This window comes from Cervus canadensis, chromosome 2 (genome assembly GCF_019320065.1).
Source record: "Cervus canadensis isolate Bull #8, Minnesota chromosome 2, ASM1932006v1, whole genome shotgun sequence".
NCBI lineage: Eukaryota > Metazoa > Chordata > Mammalia > Artiodactyla > Cervidae > Cervus > Cervus canadensis.
Window position 1 is genome coordinate 111,619,584 of NC_057387.1, and position 22,129 is coordinate 111,641,712.

At 45.4% G+C, this 22,129-nt stretch overlaps 1 protein-coding gene across 50 annotated transcripts in view; it reads left to right on the forward strand.

The window, feature by feature from the left end:
• Nucleotides 1-22,129, forward strand: part of LRRFIP1 (LRR binding FLII interacting protein 1) — a 160,538-nt gene that overhangs the window by 129,689 nt on the left and 8,720 nt on the right. For 34 of the 50 annotated variants that reach the window (XM_043462108.1, XM_043462113.1, XM_043462135.1 and 31 more), the window contains 9 exons: nucleotides 1,178-1,213; nucleotides 1,647-1,772; nucleotides 3,249-3,320; nucleotides 5,238-5,408; nucleotides 9,032-9,124; nucleotides 10,053-10,145; nucleotides 11,307-11,399; nucleotides 12,928-13,069; nucleotides 15,244-18,166. In XM_043462108.1, the coding sequence (XP_043318043.1) occupies nucleotides 1,178-1,213; nucleotides 1,647-1,772; nucleotides 3,249-3,320; nucleotides 5,238-5,408; nucleotides 9,032-9,124; nucleotides 10,053-10,145; nucleotides 11,307-11,399; nucleotides 12,928-13,069; nucleotides 15,244-16,922 (2,505 nt within the window). In that variant the 3' untranslated portion in view covers nucleotides 16,923-18,166. Of the gene's footprint in view, nucleotides 1-1,177; nucleotides 1,214-1,646; nucleotides 1,773-3,248; nucleotides 3,321-5,237; nucleotides 5,409-9,031; nucleotides 9,125-10,052; nucleotides 10,146-11,306; nucleotides 11,400-12,927; nucleotides 13,070-15,243; nucleotides 18,167-22,129 lie in introns of those variants that run through there. The other 16 variants (XM_043462132.1, XM_043462129.1, XM_043462126.1 and 13 more) reach the window with 8 other exon arrangements.

A 22,129-nucleotide genomic window follows, 5' to 3' on the forward strand; every position in this document is an offset into this window, starting at 1 on the left:
GACTCTCACATCCATACGTGACTACAGGAAAAATCGTAGCACCACTTTTCTTTCTTTACTTGATGTACAGTTGATTTACATTGTTGTGTTAATTTCTGCTGTACAACAAAGTGATTCAGTTATATTTGCATGTATATCTTTTTTCAGATTCTTTTCCCTTATAGGTTATTATACGGTACTGAGTATAGTTCCCTGCGCTATACAGAAAATAATTGTCATCCATTTTCTATATAGTAGTATGTGTGTGTGTTAATCCCAACCTCCTAATTTATTCCTACCCACCACATTTCCCATTTGCTAACTATAAGCTTGTTTTCTTATTTTTTAAAAAATTTTATTGAAGTATAGTTCATTTACACTGTTGTGATAATTTCTGCTATAGAGAAAAGTGATGATTATACATATATATATATATTCTTTTTCATGTTCTTTTCCAAGGATATTGAATATAGTTTAATTCCCTGTGCTCTATAGTAGGGGCTTCCCAGGTGCCTCACTGGTAAAGAACCTGCCTGCCAATGCAGGAGACACAGGAGATGTGGGTTCAATCCCTAGGTTGAGAAGGTCCCCTAGAGGAGGAAACGGGAAGGCACTCCAGTATTCTTGCCTGGAAAATTCCAAGGACAGAGGAGCCTGGTGGACTATAGTCCATAGAGTTGCAAAGAGTGGGACACGGCTCATTTACTCATGAGCAGCGGAAAAATTGCAGCCATTGTCTCCACTGCTTTCTCTTGCTCAGAGACCAAAGTTAGTGATAGCCAAAAGTAAAACCCTGTGTGGTTGCGTCTTCCAGCCCCTGGAGCCCTGGTTATATCCTCACATTCCGATCACAGTTACTGTGGTGGGTGAATGAGGCTGGTGCCATCCGGTCTACACTTGGTTCTGCGCGCAGTGTAGAAACCTGTCAAATCAACCTGTTCAGATTCAGATCATTCACAAATCACCTTCCTGTGGAAACTGTGAAAGTTGAAAAACCACACAACGGACCTCAGCCAAGCACAGTGAGGTGCCCACAGGCCACCCATGTGGCACCAAGAGTGTCCGAGAGCCTCATGGCACCAAGTGTTTGAATCACGAAAGAAGCCAATGTTTCATTTTATTATTCTCTTTCCCCCTAAATCTAGATTGTCTGTTTAATGTGTTTCTGTATTTAAAATGTGTCCATTTTCCCCTCCAGGTTGAAGAGAGACCAGAAAAAGACTTCACTGAAAAGGTAGAGAATTTCTATAGAGCTTTATATGATGTCATGTAGAAGCCAGAGGGCCCCAAAATTTATGTGTGAAACTGACCAGAAAATGTATTTCTTGATCTTGAGTAAAGAATTTCACCACGGAGTGAAGCGGACTAGTGAGTGACTCCCCAGCCAGCATCACCTTTGGGGGGTCCCCTCCCAGTGTGTGATTAAATCTTGCAGAACAGTGAAGGAATGCAATGACGGGCCCAGGCATGGAGCTCACAGTTAATCCAGACAAACCTCCAGCATTCACGAGGCCCCTTGAGATGAGGCCCCTCTCTTTGTGGCTCGCCATAAACCCACCAGAGATTTTCCAATTTGGAGACTGACTCCAAGTAAAGGAACCATCTGGTAGACTGAGAAGCAGTTGTGGTTTTGGCTGAACTCCCATTTGCTCTTTGCCACATCGCAGGGGTCTCGCAGCCTGCCCGGCCTGTCTGCAGCCACGCTGGCCTCCCTGGGTGGGACTTCCTCTCGGAGGGGCAGTGGGGACACCTCCATCTCCATTGACACCGAGGCTTCCATCCGGGAGATCAAGGTAAGGCTCTCTGCTTAACGCGTGAGCCAGAGAAACCGTGTGTGGAAAGCAGTCTTCCAGTGAAACAAGATCGAGTTTATAAAATCCCAGCTCTTTCTTCTTGGTTAGGTCTTCCCTGGCTCCCCGAAGCTCTGTGTTCCAGTAGCAGCAGGGTCCAGCCCAGTTCTGGTGTCCTGCAGGGAGCCGCCCCTGACCTCCCCGCCCTGGCGGGGCTCACCTGTGCGGGGATTCCTCAGCTCCCCGGGCACACCTGGGCGGGAGCACTCACCATGCGCTCAGCCCCCTCTGCACACAGGGCAGGCGCAGACATCCCGTCCTCAGCGCTGGAAGGTGCTGGACACAGTCTTCACCGCCCCCGAGGGTCCCACCCTGCCCTTGGAGCACCCCCGCCCTCTGCCTGCAGCACGCCCTCCCGCCCCCACTGTAGTGGGCTCCCAGTCGACCCCGTGATGCCGCCTTAGCGATTTCCCTCCTCCCGCTGGAATGTGTGCCCTGTTCTGTGAGCGCTCAGCACCGAGTGTGTGACAGAGAAGGGGCCTCTGCTGGTCAAAGCAACTGGGGACGCCCCGCCTGGATAGGAGGCCCGGCCGAGGGAGGGCTGAGTCACCAGACCTCGTGTCCACCGGAGAGAGAGCCAGGGCCAGCGAGGTGCTTCCAGGTCAGGCTTGGCCTCATCTATGGACACGCCTTCTAGTCCTGAAAGCTGGCTGCGAGAGAACCCGCCGCCCCTCCGGCTGTCTGAAGGGCGGGCTGTCATTTGCCAGGGAGCCCAGAGCATTAGGGCCGGCGGGGAACCCCCTGCCCTGCAGACCCCTTCCAGCTCCCGTGCTTTCTAGGACAGTTTCTGATTGCTCTTCCTGAAATGCCCCCACCCCCGAGCCACCCCTCCTCGGCCTCCTGCAGCCTGGGGCGTCCTTCCCTGCCTTGAGGTGGCGTTGGCTGCAGACATACTCTGCCTCTGCTCTTGGCTCGTGAGCCTCATCCCCTTGATCAACAAGGATTTACTGAGCTTCCAGCTCACAGGACACCGGCCCCCAGGAACATGGGGGTGGACCAGGCCGGAAGGCAGAGTCCTGGCGCTCCATCACGGCGGGGCAAGGCTTTGCTGGTTTCCATCCTCAGTATCTTGCTCTGTAGCACAGAGTAGAACTCAAAAGAGCGTGAATGAACTGTTAAATATGAGCAAGCAAATTAACTTGTTCCATTCTCAGAAGCTCGTTTGCCTGTTTTATAAAGTTGTGTCAAAATATACGAAGACATCTATGTCTGATAAAACTGTGTGAAAACATTATATGAGGCACACCAAAATTTTCATCTTTGTAGTATTGAAATTCACCTTATTTTTCTTAAACAGATGAAGAGAAGAATGCTCCTACGACTACTCAAATAAGGGAGCCATCTCTCCCTCTCTGTGGTCTCTGTCCATTTTTTTTTTTTCCCTTTGACATCATTTGCCTTTTTTGCCATTTCCCCCAGGAACTCAATGAGTTAAAGGACCAGATTCAGGATGTAGAAGGCAAATACATGCAGGGATTGAAAGAGATGAAGGTACCAGCTTACAGACGTGTGGGCTCATGGAATTAACCCAACTTAACTCTAAAACCCCTCCAGAAAGCCTGCAGATTGCATGCTTGCTCTGAAGAGGCTTCAAACTGTAGACCTCAGGGTGGCAGCAATGCTAGAAGCCTGGGTGTGTGTGTCCATGGTTTACCCAAAAGCAGCTTTTAAGCCAAGATCTGAAAATTGTAACTTGCTAGAAAAACTTACTCGTTTTCTTGGTGCATGTGTTTTACTCACTGTCCTCCCACCACCACACCCGAGTTAAAACCACCTTCTCATTTCCCACTGAAGTGTACCCTCCGTGGTATACTTCCAACCCACCTGGAGAAGGATTTGGAGTTTTCCCCACTTACAGACCTTACATAACAAACACTGCTTCGTCTTAATTTGCTTCTCAAAACACCTGATGTCTCCCAGTAAGGAAGTTCGGTTGCTGTGCTTTTGAAACACACAAATTATTTGCATCCTGAGCCATTTTACTAATGGAAGCAATGTCTGAATATGTATCATCTTGAATTTATTTGAGTAAATACCGGGTACTTTTAGAAGGTGGAGTTACTGCGTTGTGCCAACAGGAAGTTGAGTTGCCAGGCTCCCTGAAGGTGAGGTGGGGAGTCAGGGGCTGTTCTCCGACTTCACTGGGCCGCGAGAGAGGGTAAATCTGTGCCTTCCTTTTCAGCTCCCAGGAAAGTACCCCCAAAACAGTCTGAGTTCAGTGTCCCAGGGGTGCCAAACCACATGACTGGTCACTTGCTTCTTTGTGACCTCTCTTCGTGTGTGTGTGCTAAGTCGCTTCAGTTATGTCCAACTCTTTGTGACCCCATGGACTGTAGCCCGCCAGGCTCTTCTGTCCCCAGGATTCTCCAGGCAAGAATACTGGAGTGGGTTGCCAGGCCCTCCTGCAGGGAATCTTCCCGACCCAGGGATTGAACCCGCATCTCAGTATGTCTCCTGCACTGCAGGAGGGTTCTTTACCACTAGCACCCCCTGGGAAGCCCTGTGACCTCTCTTTAGGGTGGGGATTAAGATTCTGGCTTTCAGCTCCTGGTGGGGCTGAGAAGGGAGCCAGGGAAGCAGCCCAGGAACCACAGGTCCCACCTGAAATCTTCGCCCTGGTTTGCAAGTGTCTCCACGGAGCCCCGCGTAGCGCCCAACAGGCCCCACCCGGCGGTGCCCGCCCTTCTGCGGCTCAGGGCCCTTTGCTGCTCTCTGTTCTCCCGGGGTCGCCTTCCCCTGGTCTGTGTTCCGGAACCCACACGCTGCTTCACCCTGTGGCCTGCCCCGCCAGGGTGTGAGCGTGTTTATTTTGGAGGCTCTTTCCTTCATTGTCTTTTCAAAGGAACAGCGTTTGCCTTTCCAGGACCTGCCCAGGGAGGCCTGAGGAGCTTGTTGAGTTTCCCTCTGAGTTGCAGATGTGAAATTGCACTTAAACCTCTCCTGGTTCCCCAGTCGCCATGGGAACAGTGGGCAGCTGGTGGCAGGGGTTCTCTCGCCCCTCCCCCCTCGCACTGGCGCTGTCCTGGGTCCTGATCATGTGTCTGGAGCAGTCACATCAGGCGCCTGTTGAACAGCCCAGCCCAGTTCAGAACCCACAGCTGGGCTCTGCCGCCTCTGTGACCAGCGCCCTTTCCACCCGGGGTCCCCCTTGTCCTAAGAAATGTAAATTACTTTCATCTCTAGACACAGTTAATAATTAATTTTCCAAGCCACGAGAATTTGAGCAAATTAAAAGGAGGACTGTCTGGGCAATCAAAACTTGCTGTGTTGCTTCTTCTGATTCATTTGCTCTAAGAAATAATACGTAAATTTAGAGTTGAGTTTTTGGGGTGTTGCTAAAAAATGCTGAACTGATCCGTGTTTTTGTTTTCTTTCTACAATTTCAAAAACCTGACCTGGTTTCTGCAGGACTCACTAGCAGAAGTTGAGGAGAAATACAAGAAGGCTATGGTTTCCAACGCGCAGCTAGACAATGAGAAGACGAACTTCATGTACCAGGTCGACACGCTAAAGGACATGCTGCTGGAGCTGGAAGAGCAGCTGGCCGAGTCCAGGCGGCAGTACGAGGAGAAGAGCAAGGTGCGTGCCCCGTGTGGGGAGAGCGACTGTGTGTGTCAATGGCGTGTGAAGGTGGGAGAGCATACACATGAGTGATCCAGGCAAGGGTGGGAGAATGTATATGCGTCTGCATACATATGTATAGTGAAAGTCACTCAGTCGTGTCCGACTCTTTGCAACCCCACAGGCTATATAGAGTCCATGGAATTCTCCAGGCCAGAATACTGGAGTGGGTAGCCTTTCCCTTCTCCAATATACATGTATACACACACACATAAATATAGGGCTTTCCTAGTGGCTCAATGATAAAGAATCTGCCTGCAATGCAGGAGATGGGAGTTTGATCTCTGGATCAGGACGATGCCCTGGAGAAGGGAATGGCAACCCACTCCAGTATTCTTGCCTGGGAAATCCCATGGACAGAGGAGCCTGGTGGGCTACAGTCCATGGGGTTGCAAAGAGTTGGACATGACTTAGCGACGAAACAACAATAAGAACTTATATACATATATTTGGTATATATAAGGATGGTAGAATATATATAAATGATATATGTAAGGATAGAGTATATTTGTAAATGGTCTATGTAAGAATGGGAGACTATATATATATGGTATATGTAATTATGGTAGAATATATGCATATATATGATATTAATATGTATAAGGATGGGAGAATATATATAATATATGTAAGGATTGGAGACTATATATGGTATATTTAAGAATCAGAATATGTGTGTGTACATATATATATTTGATATATGGTGTGTATATACATATATATGTTATGTATGTATGTATACATGTTTATGTATATATTTGTATGTATATAGTTTTTTAAAAAACAGTCATTCTCTACTTGCCCTGGAAGCTCAAACATCTAAGAATAAGAATACCATTCTCTTTGCTAAGGTACTTGATATACTGATATGCAAAATTTCAATATGTAAACTAGAGACAATTTTACTAGGAGGACACTTGTGTGTTTTGCATGTAAAGTAAAATCATAACCGTGGAAAAACCAGCCTCCAAAAGACCCAGAATGCTTGGATAAGGCATAACTAGATGCTTCAAGATTTTCCTGTTAATATTTATTTCTGGATTTTTATTTTGTTACCTAAACACCAGAGAGAAATAGTTGCAAGTGTCAAGGATTTTAAGGAAATTATATTCACTTGTTTTCTGCTGATTGGAAAAAAACACAGTTACTCCATTTAGGAATTAAACACCTTCATCAATCTCAAAAAAAAGGAGAATCTTATTTGGGCTTTCATTAAGAGGCACTGCAGTTAATGTGTTAATTTATGACACCAACAAAAGGCATAAGCGTGTTTGGAAATTAATGGCAACAGGTTGACTTGGTCAAGGCCAAACTTAACTGTTCTTTGTGAGACAGAACACGAATACTTGTTTTTCATATTTTAAGGAATTAGTTGGTTTCTCAAATCCTAGAGTACTGACCAGTTTCTAAGAATTGCTGAGATAAATAGAAAATTTAATTTGTGAGTGTCATTATCTTTTTTTCTAACTGGTTATATCCTCTAAAGGACTCCCCCAGTGGCTCAGCTGTAAAGAATCTGCCTGCCAATGCAGGAGACATGGGTTTGATCCCTGGGTCGGGAAGATCCCCTGCAGAAGGAAATGGCAACCCACTCCAGTACTCTTGCCTGGAAAATGCCATGGATAGAGGAGACTGGTGGGCTACAGTCCATAGGGTTGCAAAAGTCACTAAGTCAGACCTGACTTAGCGACAAAATAACAACAAAAATATCCTCTAAATCCCAGGAGTTAAACCCAAGGTGCTGTTAACAACTCCGGGCCTCTTTATTTCACTGCTGTGGTTGAGTTAGAAGCTAAAGAAGAATTTTGTCTATGAAGGCCCTGATAGCTGAATGCTGAAATGAAGGAGAAACTTTTCATGAGACCTGATGTCATGAAAGCTTCCTTTGAAACTGATTCACAATTTAGAAACAGCATATTCTCAATCCCACTCAGGTGGACGAATACGTAACACATTCTAAATACTCCTAGTATGCCCTCACTTAGGCATCAGGAAGTAGACCAAGAGACCCCAAATCTAATTCCAGAGAAGTGGAGTGACCCTGGAATGTTGCCCCAAAGTGGGGATCACAAACCAAGCAAAACCCAACAGATAGCCCTTGTCATGGTTTGGAGGGCCCAGTCACCCCCGAACTCCAGAAAACGAGTGTTCTCAGGATGCCACAGTGAGCTAAGGTCCAGTCCCTTCTAGAATAGCCAGGTAACACATCTAGGGAAGATGTCCCCTGCTGTCCCTGAAATCCTGGGAAATCCCATGGACAGAGGAGCCTGACGGGTCCATGGTGCTGCCAAAGAGTTGGACATGCAGCTGGTTGGGTACCAGACCATCATTAGGGACTGTGCTACCGTAGTGAGCTGAGCAGAAGGCAGAAGAGCCGCAGTGCCTAGTTGTGAGGGTGAGTTCCATACAGGGGAGAGTCGGATGGGGGAGTGGCTTTATGTTGACAAGTGCTTTATGTCCCCTTGCCCCTATTTTGTCTCTAGGGTACAGAACTGGCTATCTACTGTTAGTGAGATAAACTTGCCAAAGTAGACCACATTTACCCCCTTTTTATCCCAAAGAGTATTCACTGGCATATTTCAATATCAGGGATAATTTCATTATCTGCTGTCGTTTAGTCAAAGGATAAGTTGTATCCGACTCTTTAGTGACCCCGTGCACTGCAGCACTCCAGGCTTCCCTGTCCTTTGAAATCTCCCAGAGTTTGCTCAGACTCCCTTCCATTGAGTCTGTGATGCTGTCCAACCATCTCATTTTCTGTCACCCTCTTCTCCTCCTACCTTCAATCTTTCCCAGCATCAGGGTCTTTTCCATCAGAGTCTTTTTGGCTCTTTACCTCAGGGGGCCAAAGTATTGGAGCTTCAGCTTTAGCATCAGTCTTTCCAATGAATACTCAGGGTTTATTCCCTTTAGGATCGACTATGGAACTCCTTAGTCAAGAGGTTTGATCTCCTTTCAGCCAAGGGACTCTCAAGAGTCTTCTCCAGCACCATAATTCAAAAGCATCAATTCTTCGACACTCAGCTTTCCTCATGGTCCACCTCTCACTTTCGTATGTGGCCACTGGAGAAACAAGAGCTTTGACTTACAGACCTTTGTTGGCAAAGTGATGTCTCTACTTTTTAGTATGATGTCTAGGTTTATCATAGCTTTTCTTCCAAGGAGGAAGCATCTTTTAATTTGTTGGCTGCAGTCACCATCCACAATGATTTTTATTTTTATCATCAGCCTTTTACAAATTTTATTATCAGTCTTTTGCAATGCTGCCTCCTCCAGGTCTTCAGCCCAGACAACCCTGTGGACTTCGGCAAACACCCTGTAGAGGGACCCCTTCCAGGGCACTGCTTACCTTAAAGAAATCAGGAGATACTGTCAGTTGCATCAGCTCCTTGGGTTAATTTTATAGTAAATCATAGGGGGGTCTCCTAGAAAATCCAGAGAAATGGGCTTCTATCATTAAAAAAAGCCTTGAAAACTGTGTTGACATAGTAGCAGGTGAAGGTCAATCATAAGAATGTGAACTAGAGGGACAGAAAAATGTGATTCCACTGCAGCTTGAATGTTCCTCTCCTCTTTTACAGGAATTTGAAAGGGAAAAGCATGCCCACAGTATACTCCAGTTTCAGTTTGCTGAAGTGAAAGAGGCCCTGAAGCAAAGAGAAGAAATGCTTGAGGTGAGTAGCTTTTCATGTGTGTGTGTGTGTGTGTGTGTGTGTGTGTATGTGTGACTTGGGAGCATTTTGTCAGTTTACTACCAAAGTTAATCAGTTTTCTTGGACACTGACTTCAGACGAATTCTCTATGCCAGCGTTAAGGAGGCAGCACCTTTTATTTGAGCAGATTCTCTTTCTTTGGTGGTTTTGGGTTTGTTCGAGGACGTGTGGAAGAGAGAATATTGGCCCCCTAAGATGTCCACGTCCCAATCCCTGGAACTGTAAGTCATGTTTCACAGCAAAGAGGACTTTGTAGATGGGATTGAGGACCTTGAGATGGGAGTCGATCCTGTATCATCCAGGTGGGCCCAGTGTGATGCTAAGAGTCCTCGTAAGAGGGAAGCAGAGTCAAAGGCAGATTAGGAGACGTGACCACGGGGTTGAAGGTCAGAGCCATGTGAGGGAGGGGCCCCAAGCCAGACTGTGGGCTCCCCTAGGAGCTTAAAGGAAGCGGGGAATAGATTCTGTCCCCACTCTGCCCCATCCCTGGTCTCCAGAAAAGACCCCAGGCTTGCCCACACCTTGGGGCCACTGCAAGACTTTTGAACTTCCGAGCCCTAGAACTGTAAGAAAATAAACCTGTGTTATTCTAAGCCACTGAATGTGTGGTTATTTGTTGCAGTGACAATAGGAAATTAATACAGGCTAGATTTTTTTTTTAACCTTTTTAACTTGATTGGAACTTTAGCACCTGTCAGTGAGAATTTCACTCCAGGTTTTCTTCCTACACTGGGAGCTGGGAGCATCCTGAGAACAAACTCAGGATCAGTGAGCAAACCTGGTGCTGGGATCTCTGGGGCACTTGCTGGCTCCGGGGCCGTCCACACTGCAGAGTGCCTTCCTGTCTAACGCTGTGTCTGCTTTCTTTCTATCTGTCCCTATTCTTCAGGAAATCCGACAGCTACAGCAGAAACAGGCGAGTTATATCAGGGAGATTTCTGATCTTCAGGAAACAATAGAGTGGAAAGACAAAAAAATAGGGGTAGGACTCCCAAGCCTTTGACATCTGTGCAAGTGGGCAATCTGCCTAGCAAATTGAGCGCTTTCAGATTCTTTGGTTTGCCAAAAAGGCTTGTGTGAGTTTGCATGCGCCACTCCCCCCCTCTCGCCGCCACGTGACACAAAATGAATAAGAGAGAGATTGCACGAACTCACCCAAATGGACATTAACTCCAGATTGGAAATTGACTTTCAGCCAGGGAGGTTCCCACTTTGTCGGCACTGCTGGGCCCCGGCCTGCCTGTAAGCAGCCAGGCGCACAGAGATCAGAGGGGTGAGGACGTGCACCCGGCAGGTCCACGGGGGCTCAGACCTCTTGGAACGCCCTGCCGCCCGGGCTCCTTCTCAGAGGGCTTTGAGGAAGCTGCAAGGTGGCAGGCGCAGTGCCCCTCGAAGCCCCGCCTCAGGTCTCCCCAGGGAGGTGTCAGCGTCTCTCTCCCCAAGGAGAGAGGCAGTCCACCTGCATTCAGGAGTGCTGGGTGGGCAGAGAGGAGCCCACTTAGCTAAGGAACGGTTCTGCCCTGTGATGCCAGACAGCTTCCAGACCACAGCGACTCACGGCCATCTCTAGACGTTGGAGCAAGGCTCGGCGCCTTTACATTGTGAGGCTGCGCCTTGCTTTCACTCTGACGCACTCACAGACACTTCCCGAGGATTTTGTGTGCATGTCTGTGTGCGCGCTGTGCTTGCTTCAGGACCACTCTATGCTTATCTGTGACAACAGACACCAAGAAGCAACGTACAAAAATAGTCAGATTGCTATTAAATAAAACAGTTGTCACTGGGGGTTCATAAGCATATCTCCATTTACCCCTCATTGAAATGGGTGCAGTGCTTCTGTTACTTCTCTGACGATGCTGTGAAACCACAGACTGAGCCAGGACAGGATGTGAAAAAGAGAGCATCCTTCAAAATACTGATGTCGTTCAGGGAGCATGCACAGCGACATTTCTTGGCTGGCGTAAACTACATGAAAAGCTTCACACTTGCGCTGCGTTTGTGTCTTTAAGTGTAGTCTGTTGAATGCCTTGCCGATGTCAGCGTTTTCCTTAGTATTCATAGAAGCCTCCTTCCTAGTCCTGCTTCTGAGGTCATCTGCTCACCTGTGCCTATCTTCTCTCTCTCTGCTCTGCTACACACTCAGGCGTTAGAGAGACAGAAAGAGTTCTTTGATTCCGTGAGGAGTGAACGAGACGATCTTAGAGAAGAAGTAGTCATGCTGAAAGAGGAATTAAAGGTACGAAGCCAAAGTATGGTTTAAAAAAAAAAACAGGCAACAGCAGCAGCTCCAAGATCCTCAAGGATGAGTGTGTGTGGATAGTGGTGTTCATTAATTTTATGACGTTGATTTTTGTTCCATTAGTAATGTCAAATCGTGGGTTCACTGACCCCAGAAAGTAAAGTCTGTACATCCTGTGGGGGCATGCCCATTGCCTGTCGGTGTTTACAAGCATATCTGATCTTGAAGGCAATTCTGATTTCCAAGAATTTGTTTTGACAAGCTGTCTAAATGTTTTCTCAAACTCGTTAGTAAATTCTCCAGGACATTACTCCAAGTTAGAGTAGATCTTTGCTTCATATAAATATATATATATCAAGGCTGGACTGTAAGGACCTTTCTGGCTGGACAGTGTATAGGTGTCACTGGTCAGACTGGGAGATCTCATGGACTGTAGGTAGTTCTGTGTCCTGTCTGGGCCACGTCTAGGGGTCTTCTGCTGCCAGCTGGACGCTGAGTGAAATAAACAAGCGGGCAGCAGCGGGGGTCAGAGCTCTGGGTGGACTCTCGGCACCATAGGAGGAGGTGCTGAGTCTAGGGGTTGTGGCCACAGACTGGCTCCTGCATCGCCAACAGAAACATCAATGTCAGCTACTTACAATGAAAGGTCAAGGTCAGAACAGTAAGCCAGCAGGGTCAGAGCTCAGAGTCACAGAAATCCTCCTCACCAGGGTGTGAGTACACATGGAGGGTTGGGGAATTCCTCCAAAGCAGAAGAGAAAGTGCTGTAGACGGCAGGAGGGCGGGAGGGAGGGGGTGGTTCGGGGTGAAGCGGGTATCCTGGCACTGTGAAGTGCAGCTGAGTTTAAAGTGCTTTGCTATGTGAAAGAAAGTGTGAAAGTCACTCGGTCGTGTCCTACTCTTTGTGACCCCATGAACAGTCCATGGAATTCTCCAGGCCAGAATACTGGAGTGGGTAGCCTTTCCCTTCTCCAGGGGATCTTCCCAACCCAGGGATCGAACCCAGGCCTCCCACACTGCAGGCAGACTCTTTACCAGCTGAGCCACAAGGGAAGCTATCAAGTGAGCACAAACTGTATTTCTTTGGAATACAACAGACATTCCAGCCGACTTTCACCCTTCCTTTCAGTCAGAACACGTACATTTTCTTTCTTTACCTCTGTGTCTCCTTTTAAAGAACACAACCGGGGTTTTAGAGGTAAAGACCCTTTTATGGTGATGTGCTTCATGTTCCACTTTCTGGCCGCCTGAAGTTAAAAAGGGATGCCAGATGAAAGCATTTTGTCACCAGTGCATTAAGATGTGGATGGGAACATGTAAGAAAGAAGGGCCCTTGGAGGAAGACTTCCCAGATCTGTGTGTGTTGATAGAATATTTGCAGGGGTGGAGCCTAACAATTCTCTATCTCTGTAGAGTTTTCCTCTGCTTAGGGAAAAGTGAGGTTTCTTACAATTACTATTTATAAAATGAAGTTTAACTCTGTATCACTTAGTAAGTATTACGATGAGCCTGTTTTTATTCCCAGAAACATGGAATAATACTAAATTCAGAAATAGCTACCAATGGAGAGATGCCAGACACTCTGAACAGCATTGCCTTGCAAACTTCTACAAAAATGACGAAGGAAGAGCTGAATGCCCTCCAGGCGACAGGGGACGGGACCCTCGGTAAGTTCGTGCTTTCCTTTGACCCTCCCATCTTCCGGTCAGCACTGGTCCACCTCCATGCATTGGTAGAGCTGACTTGGTCATCACTGATCGATTAACCATCACCCGGCATGCCCTGCATTCTGTCACTTCATGGGAACTTCCTCACCACACGGTGCCACCACCCATGTGTGTTGTCTGGTGTGTACTTCGGTTCATTGCTCACCACCAAAGGCTTAAGAATATGTTTCTTTTGCTTCTCAAAGCTACCAGTGAGACTGTGAATACACGGAAAATAATCTCAAAATTCAGTGACAGTGTTGACATTTCTATTAGGGTTTTCCTCAGTTATGTGCCAAATATGGCGTTGTGACTTACTTTGTTACAGAATTGTCAAAAGAGCAGAATAGCAGTGGCTGTACAGTGAGTGAGTTGACTGTGTCTGCAAGCCGATGCTGCGAGTCCCGTGCACCGTTAAGCGTTCTGAGAGCCTGAGGTGCCTGTGGACAGTAGACGGACAGGGAGCCCTGGGTGGTGGGGAGATGGACAGGGAGCCCTGGGGTGTGAGTGTGGTCGGTGTGGACAGCTTTCCTTACAAACAAGAGTCTGAATGTGTCTGCCCATTTGGCAGAGGTGATGTTCCCTTGTATGTCATGTTTTTGCTTCTGAAAGAGTATAAATTGAGGAACCCAATAGATAGTAGGAATATGTTATACAATTTGCAGATACCTGAGCAGATCCACCAGTTAATATTTGTCATAATACTGGGCTTTGGTCAGCATCTGATGGACAGCCTAAAATTGTAGCTGGCAAATAAAGCCTCCCTTGCAACCGGTGATCAGTTGCATTTCAGCTTTTCACAGCGAGGCTGGGACAAGGTCAGGGACCATGGCTTTCATTTCCATTTGGAAGGTTCTCCATGGAAGTGGAGAAAGCTGTAGGCCCAGCTTCCCAGGTCTGCCTTTCCAGAACGTGCTTCATTATCTGATGGCTATTCAAGAACCACAGCTCTTTTCATCATGTTGAAGTTACTGAAAGAAAGTAAATGATGAATGTCCATCCTCTCTTTATGTTCCTACCTGAGCAGCTAGGATTCACCCTGCTGCTCTTATACATTTTATAAATCCTTGATAACTGCTGTGTAACACATACTTAAAGAACTAGAAACATGCATTTTGTGTATGCACATATTTTTGGATCGTATATAGTAAAGAATTGTGGGAGCTTCCCAATACGTATGTTTATTTTTCATTTCTATGTGTAATATTTAATTAATATAAAACAGACACAATACCAGAGATTCTTAAGGGATGAAGCAAAGGTGACTGTGAATGGAATCCTGCTTGTCTGTCCATTTTCCCTGGAGACTGCTGGTCCTAAGTCACCAAGCTGTGATTTTCAGTGACATGGCAGCTCCCACACTGGAGTGTTGTTTGTGTTGAGAACCCAAAATGCAATTCTTCATTTCAAAGCAGTAACAGATTCTTTCATTCATAAGTCTTTAATCAGTGAATGGTTTATGTTTGATTAAGTGGTCTCTTGATCAGAGGCATTGGCCTCCTGCTGTAGCCGCCCCCCTGTCCCTCTGGGACAGAACAGGGGTATAAAGGGCACAGGCTGCTTCCCCAGGAAGACAGGGAATAGGGACGGAGGGTGGAGTTCTTTTTACCTCCATGAGCAGTTTCCAAAGTGGCTTCCTTGAGATGGACCTCGAGGCTGAGTTTCTCCAGATGAACTGAGTGTTTCTTTTAAAAGCCATCTGAAGGCTGCTCTTAGAGCCGGGTGACGTGCATGCAATTTGACAGCTGGAAGAGTAGGCGTGGCTCCCTTGTGCATCCAGAAATGAGAACGGGGACCACGAACCTTGAGTCATTCTGAAACCCCTCGTCTTGGACGGCTGGGCTGTCTGATCTGGAGCTCTTCCTTGTTTGTTAGAAGTTCCCCTCTGAGAGCCCGTGCACCCCACATGGCAGCAGCGTGGCGGCAGTGGCCTCCGCTGACCCAGCGTTTGCTCACGCGATGGCCGCTTGCCACACGGAACTGGCAGAGGCTTCTGTCCGCGTGCTTCTCTGATGGCGCTCTCTCTCTCTAGGAGCGGGGTTGGCTGGGGAAGAGAACATGTGTTTACACTGTAATTTGTGTTGTATGGTCAACCACATCATGGGGTCCCTTCAATTTTCTCAATGGTCTTTTAGGAAGAGCCAATGAAGTGGAGGTGAAAAATGAAATGGTGGAGCATGAGGGGAAAAGAGAAATCTTGCAGAACTCTGAGCAAAGACAGCACAAAGAGGACCCGGGAGAGGACTGTGTGGACACAGAGGTGTTACATCCTGGTGACAATGCCGAGGACCAGAAAACCTCTGAAGACAGTGCCCCCTCCCCAGGAACATTAGTCAGTTCCGAGAATGAGGAACAGGGTCAAAGCCAAATTCTAGAAAATTCTGCTTCCTTCCCTGCAGACACCCAGCAGGTTGAGTCAAGTGAGGTCATAAACAGTGAACTAGTTGGTGAAATCCCAGATCCTGGGATTGGGCGGGGCAGTGGTAATGCTTTGGATATCGAAAATCAAAGGGAAGAATCTGCTCAAGAACAGGAAAAAGGAAAACAGGAAGATTTGAAGACCACCTTGGGAGAGATGAGCACAAAACCATGTCAGGAGTCTGCTCCTCCGCAGATCTCTGAGGCTGAACAGGAGAGCAGTGCAGACCCTAGCAAGCAGAGTGGGAGCCCCACAAAGGCTGAGCCAGAGGCAGGGCTCACGGGGCTGGGGGAGCAGGGGGGCGGTGCAGCCTCAGGTCCTCTAAGTGGTAGTGATGACCCAGGGAGTCACCATGAAAAATGCCTGGTAGATGCCCCGGAGGGGTCAGACCCCAGCGCAGGGCAGGATGTAGAGAAGGAACTTGCCAACCAGGAGGTAGCTGAGCCCAGGGAGGCCCCAGTTCAGAGCACAGAGGCAGGTGGGGAGAACAAGGAGGAGGAGGAGGATGAAGGAAGGAACTTAAGGGAGGTGAAACCAATTGAGCTAGAGGTCCAAACCAGCCCTTGTTCTCCCAAAGCCGAAAGCAGTCCTCAGGAGGTGACGGACCCAAGGGTGGAAGATGCTGAAAGTGAACCCCTGGATGTGAAAGACCCCAATGAGGAGAATGATCAACAGGGAGAGGCATTGGATTTGTCGCAAAAGAAGACGAAGAGCAAGAAAAAGAAAAACAAGAAGAAAAAATCACCGGCACCTGCAGAGATCAAAGATGTTCAGAAAGAGTTAACATTTCAGAACCCAGATTTAAGTGAAGTGAAAGAAGAGCAGGGAAAAATCACTAATGAAGAACCGGTTGTAAATGCCCAAAACGAGGTTAGTAAAACCCCAAAACAGAACAGTGTAGCAGAGGGCAGTGAAAATAGTGATGGTCCAGAAAATCCTGAAGTTGAATTGGATGGAAAGCTTAACCAAGACGATGCTGCTGTAAACACTAAGGCTGATGGAGACACATTGGATTTTGAAGATAATATGATTCAGTCGTCAGGCACTAATAAAGAATTAGACGAATGTGCTGTAAAAGATGAGGCTGAGGAAGATGGCAGGGCTCCCAGTGGTCCTCCAGGTCCAGAAAATATAGAGGTGCCCAGCAGTGCCCTGCTCGAAGATGGAAGTCCTGCAAAGGACACTAACGATGCCTCCCAAACAGAAGGCACAGAAGGGCATGTGATGCCAGAAAGTCTAGATCAGACAGTCAGAGAGTTTTCAGACAGTGTTCATTTAGAAAACGATGGCCTGGCAGCAGCAGATGAGGCGGGGGACTTTAATTCAGAAAGCAAGGAAGAGAAGACAGGTGGGACCGGGAAGGGCAGAAACAAAGAGGACTGCACCATGTCGTAGGTCAGGGCAGGTCCTGGGGAGGGGCCAAGACTGCACAGCAAGTCCGCTGGGAGAGACTCAGAGAATGTTCTAGATCAGTATAGATGCACCGAAGGACAGTCAGCCACCAGGTTATCTACTCCTTCAAGCTATATAGACTGTTACCTGTAGATTTCTATTTCATCATTAAAGTTATCACACTGATGAGAAGGACTCTTCTGTTATCAGAGTAAGTTCTTACGGGGAGCATTCCAGAAGTATCAGGCAGTGATGTGTACTGTTTTGTTTCTGCTTAAAATCAAAATCCAAACATTTAGCTTTTGCTTTAAGCTGATATGAATGTGCGTATTCTTGACCAAATGTATCAGCATCTAACTGAAAGGACCAAATAGTATCCTGAGATTTCCACATTATAATTTAAGTGGTCTCGTTTAAACATATGTGCATTCATATTTGATTTTCATATGTATAATATAACCTGTATGGTATTTTATTTAAAAAGACATAAACAGCAAAGCAGTGTATAGGTCACTGAGTCATGAGATTTGCACCTTAGGACAATAATTTATCACATGAGGGATAGCAAATAGCTTGCTTGCCTTTACCTCATACAAGTATCTTATCTCAGACCAATACTTTTCCATCTCATTCTTGAGGATACCTGAATTTATTTTGTAGGAGATTTTGACTTTGTGCCAATTATGTACCAAAGTTATTTTATGCAAAGACTTTTTTTGTTCTGAAAGAGATATATGTTGTAATTGCATTTCCTACTGCAGGATTTGGGCAGGGAGAATCATTTCTGAAATTTATTTTTTTAACCTTAAAATTAGTTATCTTTGTATTTGTCTAATCATTATTCAGTAGAGCAACACAAAAGGACCCTTGTGCAAACTGCTGAGTCGAGTCTAACAGGATATTTTTAATAGTTGAATCACTTTTGGTTATTTTGGTATAAATATTTTCATTTGTTGTTTTTCAGTATATTCTTAGTGAAAATTTGTTGTTTTGATCCTCCTAAACAAAATATATATTTTCTATATGAAGAAACATTTTAAAATAATTGTAAAGTTAAATAAAAATCATTGTAAAATATTACAAGGGGATGTACAGTATGAATGCTATTGACACTTTATGAGATCACATGACTTCATATTATTGTTACAAGGTATAATTGAATGCAAAAAAGACCAAAAACCTCAACAAAACTTGAGGCAAACGGAAGTGTTACTATGTCATTGAAATAAAGACGTTTTATAATTTTATAAGCCTGTGATTTCACTCTTGTGCTACTTGAATTCTGGTTGTGGCTACATAATGCTATCTTTAATCTACTTTTGTCTGCTTCTGGGTTGCTGATTCCCAGTCAGGGTTCCATAGAGAACTCCTGCTTCATGGCCTTTGCCGATAGCGAATAGCTCCACTCCTGGCATCCACCCTGGGGCCAGTGTTGGACCGTCCTTGAGCAAGATCTTTTCCTCAGAGAATCTCCTGTGATCTGTGGTTCTGATGAAGAGCTCAGTTGAGAAAAGTCTCCATCCCGTGCTTTCGGGTGCTTACAGGTGCTGACATTTAGACTGTTTCAAAGAGGATGATGGGAACTTCAAATAAACACTATTTCTGCATCCTGTCCTAAAGCAGGGGACAATGGAACTGACCAGTTCTGTCCACTTACGCCACGTGCATAGGAAACTAGGAGGCCTGCTAGACCATCAGGCCCAAGGGCCTCCACAGACTTGCAAGTCGGTGTCTCTAACTTTAGCAAAGCTCTGCTCGGACTGGAATACACTCTGTGAAGCAGCCCTCCTTCCTAACTTTCAAGGCCTCTGGGGAAGTGATTCAAGAGCCGAACTCACTCCATGGTGAGCTCATAAAAACCTTTTAAAGTCTTTCCTCTGTTTCTCATGTTATTCAACAGCACATTTAAGGGCCTTGCAGTACACTTCCCATCCCTCAGCAGTCTCAGCTGTTCACTCCTGCATTTAATCAATGAACATGTAGATCACCTCCTATATAGAAGGTGCTGGGAGCAAGCACATAGGACCAGCCTCTAGGGGGAGCAGGAGCTGAGAATTGCAAAGGGGAGCAAAAGAGAAGACAAGGATTCTAAAGGGTCAAACGATTCTTGATCATCTAAGAGCCTTCATTATGAACATCAGTGACTCTGCTCCGAGGACGAAATGATATTACTTCACCCAGTAATTAATGTGCAGGTGAAGGCCCCTGAATTACCAAGAAATGGTTGCCTCTGGTGTATTTGGTGTTGGAAGGCATGGGAGTCGTGAATTGGCCAAAAAGTTCATTTGAGTTTTTCTATACCATCTTATGGAAAAACCCGAATGAACTTTTTGCCCAACCTAATATATAAGGCAGTTTGGAAAGATCGCAATGTCAAACGAATCAGACTCAGAAAAGAATAGAAAGGTTACCCGCCAAACACATCCCCAGAGTAACCTGGACCGCTGAGGTTTCACTATAATAAGGACAGAGAAAAACATGGATCACTGATTCTTTAAATCAAAAAGCTGGGATATTTTTCAGCCTCAAACCAGAACATAGTGGCTATGTGTAAAATGTTAATCTTCCTTTCAAAGTATAAATAAGTATAATTATGAGTTTATTTTAAAAGATAGAGGTACTGAGAATTTTGAATTATAGGCTATTTTATCACATACACAGGTTGGGAAGCAGTAAGATTTTTGAAAAGAATGTTTAAGAACTACTTTCTGTAACATTGAGTATTTCTAGTTAAAGGAAAACCTAATGACCTGAGCATTTAAATTTCCACTGTCACTGTGAGCCTGGAATGCTGCTTCTGGGAGTTTAGACAGTTTAGGGTTCCTGTTTTCTGTTGATAGATCCCTTTCCTAGGCGACCCCTTTGTGCAACATGCCAGCATGACCATCGAAATGAGAACACAATAGTAAGACTCATTCCAAGTGTTGGCTCCAAAAGGAAAGGAAGGGGTGTTTGTGAGTGTGCTACATTTGGAATATGTACTTATTCGGTGTGATGGTCATACATAGGGAAAACTATCAGGAGAAAAACCCCTTTCACCCTTTCTGCCCCTCTTACTTCAAAGACGTGCGTATTTTTCAAGACATGAAAGGCTTCAGCTGTTCAACTGAACTGAAACAGCGGCTGGTGCGAGGAATCTGTACAGACCTCTTTGGCCCATAAGCAGGAGAAAAAAACAATCACCTTCAGCAGCCTGCCCTGTCCCAGTTCTCCCTGTTACAGGAAGGAGGGGGTGATCCTAGCGTGGGAGGCTAGGCCTGGGCAAGATGGAAACTGACCACATGGATTAAGATCAAACTAAGTCAGTGCAAGAAGGAAGCAGAGAGGACCACACTCAGTGGATTTCTCGAGACCTGTCTTACAATCATTATCTTCGCAAATATGGGGGGAGATGACTTTTCTCTGCAGGGGGGCGAGGAGGCCTAAGGATGGGAGAAATTAACCTAAGGATGAAAATTATTCTTCTGAGTGTATATCATTATAAGTAAGCTATTTACCTTCTATGTGCCTCACTGTACTGTCTGAAATCGGGGTTAGAACCTGCCTTTTAGAGTGGCGATAAGGATTAGATCCAAGTAAAGCAGTAAAGAGAGGCGTGGTTGTTGCTGGTGGTCGACCTTGCTGCAGCTGGGACAGACGCAGTCGCGGCACTCGGGGCCCCCAGGGCAGGGCTGGGGGCCTGGTGCTTGCTTGCTGCCCCCCTGACTGTCTGCGTGGTCTGCCACTTTGTTCCCTGTTTCACAGGCCTCTAAAGTTCACACCAGAAAGTGTGTTGGGATTTAATATATCGGGTGAGTGGGCCAAAAATCTCGTTTGCATTTTTCCATTCAATCTTACGGAAAACCCCAAGCGAACTTTTTGGCCAACCCAATATAAAAACCAGATTTTTTTTAAAAGGTAAACTGTTGACACTGTTACTAAAATAACTTTAATTTCCAATTGCTTTTAACTTCCTAATATAAAAGAAAACTCTGAGTCTGAGACTTTGTGACTTAATTTTCTTAAATGCTCATCCTTTGGGTGTTACAGACCAGTGATGAGTAGGATTGTTTAGTGAGCATAGGTTTGCAACACTTGCTGAGTATCACAGTGATTACCAGTCAGGCCTCACTATTCACCTGACAAGTTAGACTTTTTGATTTTTAAAGCTGTAAAAAAGCGGTACTCATTATCTTTTTTTATTGAAGTATAGTTGAGTTACAATACTATGTTAGTTCCAGATGTATAACATATATAAAAACATAGTTCAGTATTTTTATAGGTTACACTTTGTTTCCTGACCTATACAATATATCCTTTAGCCTTTTTATACTTGGTATTTCGTACCTGTTCATCTTCTTCTCCATCTTGCTCCTTTCCCTTCCCTTTCCCCAGTGATAACCACCTGTGAGTCTGTTTCCATCTTGCTAAATTCATTTGTTTGTTTTATTCCTCAGATCCCATATATGTGATAACACACAGTTTGTCTTTCTCTGACTACAGTGCTCATTTTCTTTATATCAGGCAATTTTGCTTCTTTCTCTTCTCCAGTTTCCTAAAACTATCTAGTTTTAATCTTCTCCAATTCTGCTTTAAAATTTCTCACATTTCTCTCTTTATTTTTCATGTTTCCACTGTAAGACTAAAGGTCACATTACCCTTGTTTTTTTATTGCTAGCACTATTATTACATTTTAACATTTTTTACTTGCTAAGATATTTGAAAACTTCTAATAGAAAAAATAATAATAAAATTGTAAATGGACCCATGAACCTCAAATCCCTTTCTGTTATATTCAGTGTTTCTTACGCCTGTGGTTATTGTACATAGGAGTATTAAATATACAGGATAAAGTGAAAAGTGATATTGCATACGAGAGCCAGGTTTTTAATTTTTTTTAATTTTTGTTTCAGTGTTGGGTGCATTTATGGAAAGGACAAAAGAAAAGATCTGTCAGAAGCAATTTGTATGTCAATTAAAACAGAACTTAGAAGGATGATAAATGTATCTTACACGTAACATTTTCTGCTTCCATTTATTTCCTTGTTATGCCTTTCAAAATAGCAATTTAGGATGTTGGGGAAAGCAATTGAGAAAGCATATAATTTGGATTAGAATGAGGATAGATGACTTTTCAAAAATGAAAACAAAGGTGTGTTTTTATGAATTATTTCCGTTTCACACATCTAATCCAAATCTGGGCAGTGTGAGAGCACTGCCCCTCGGGAAGA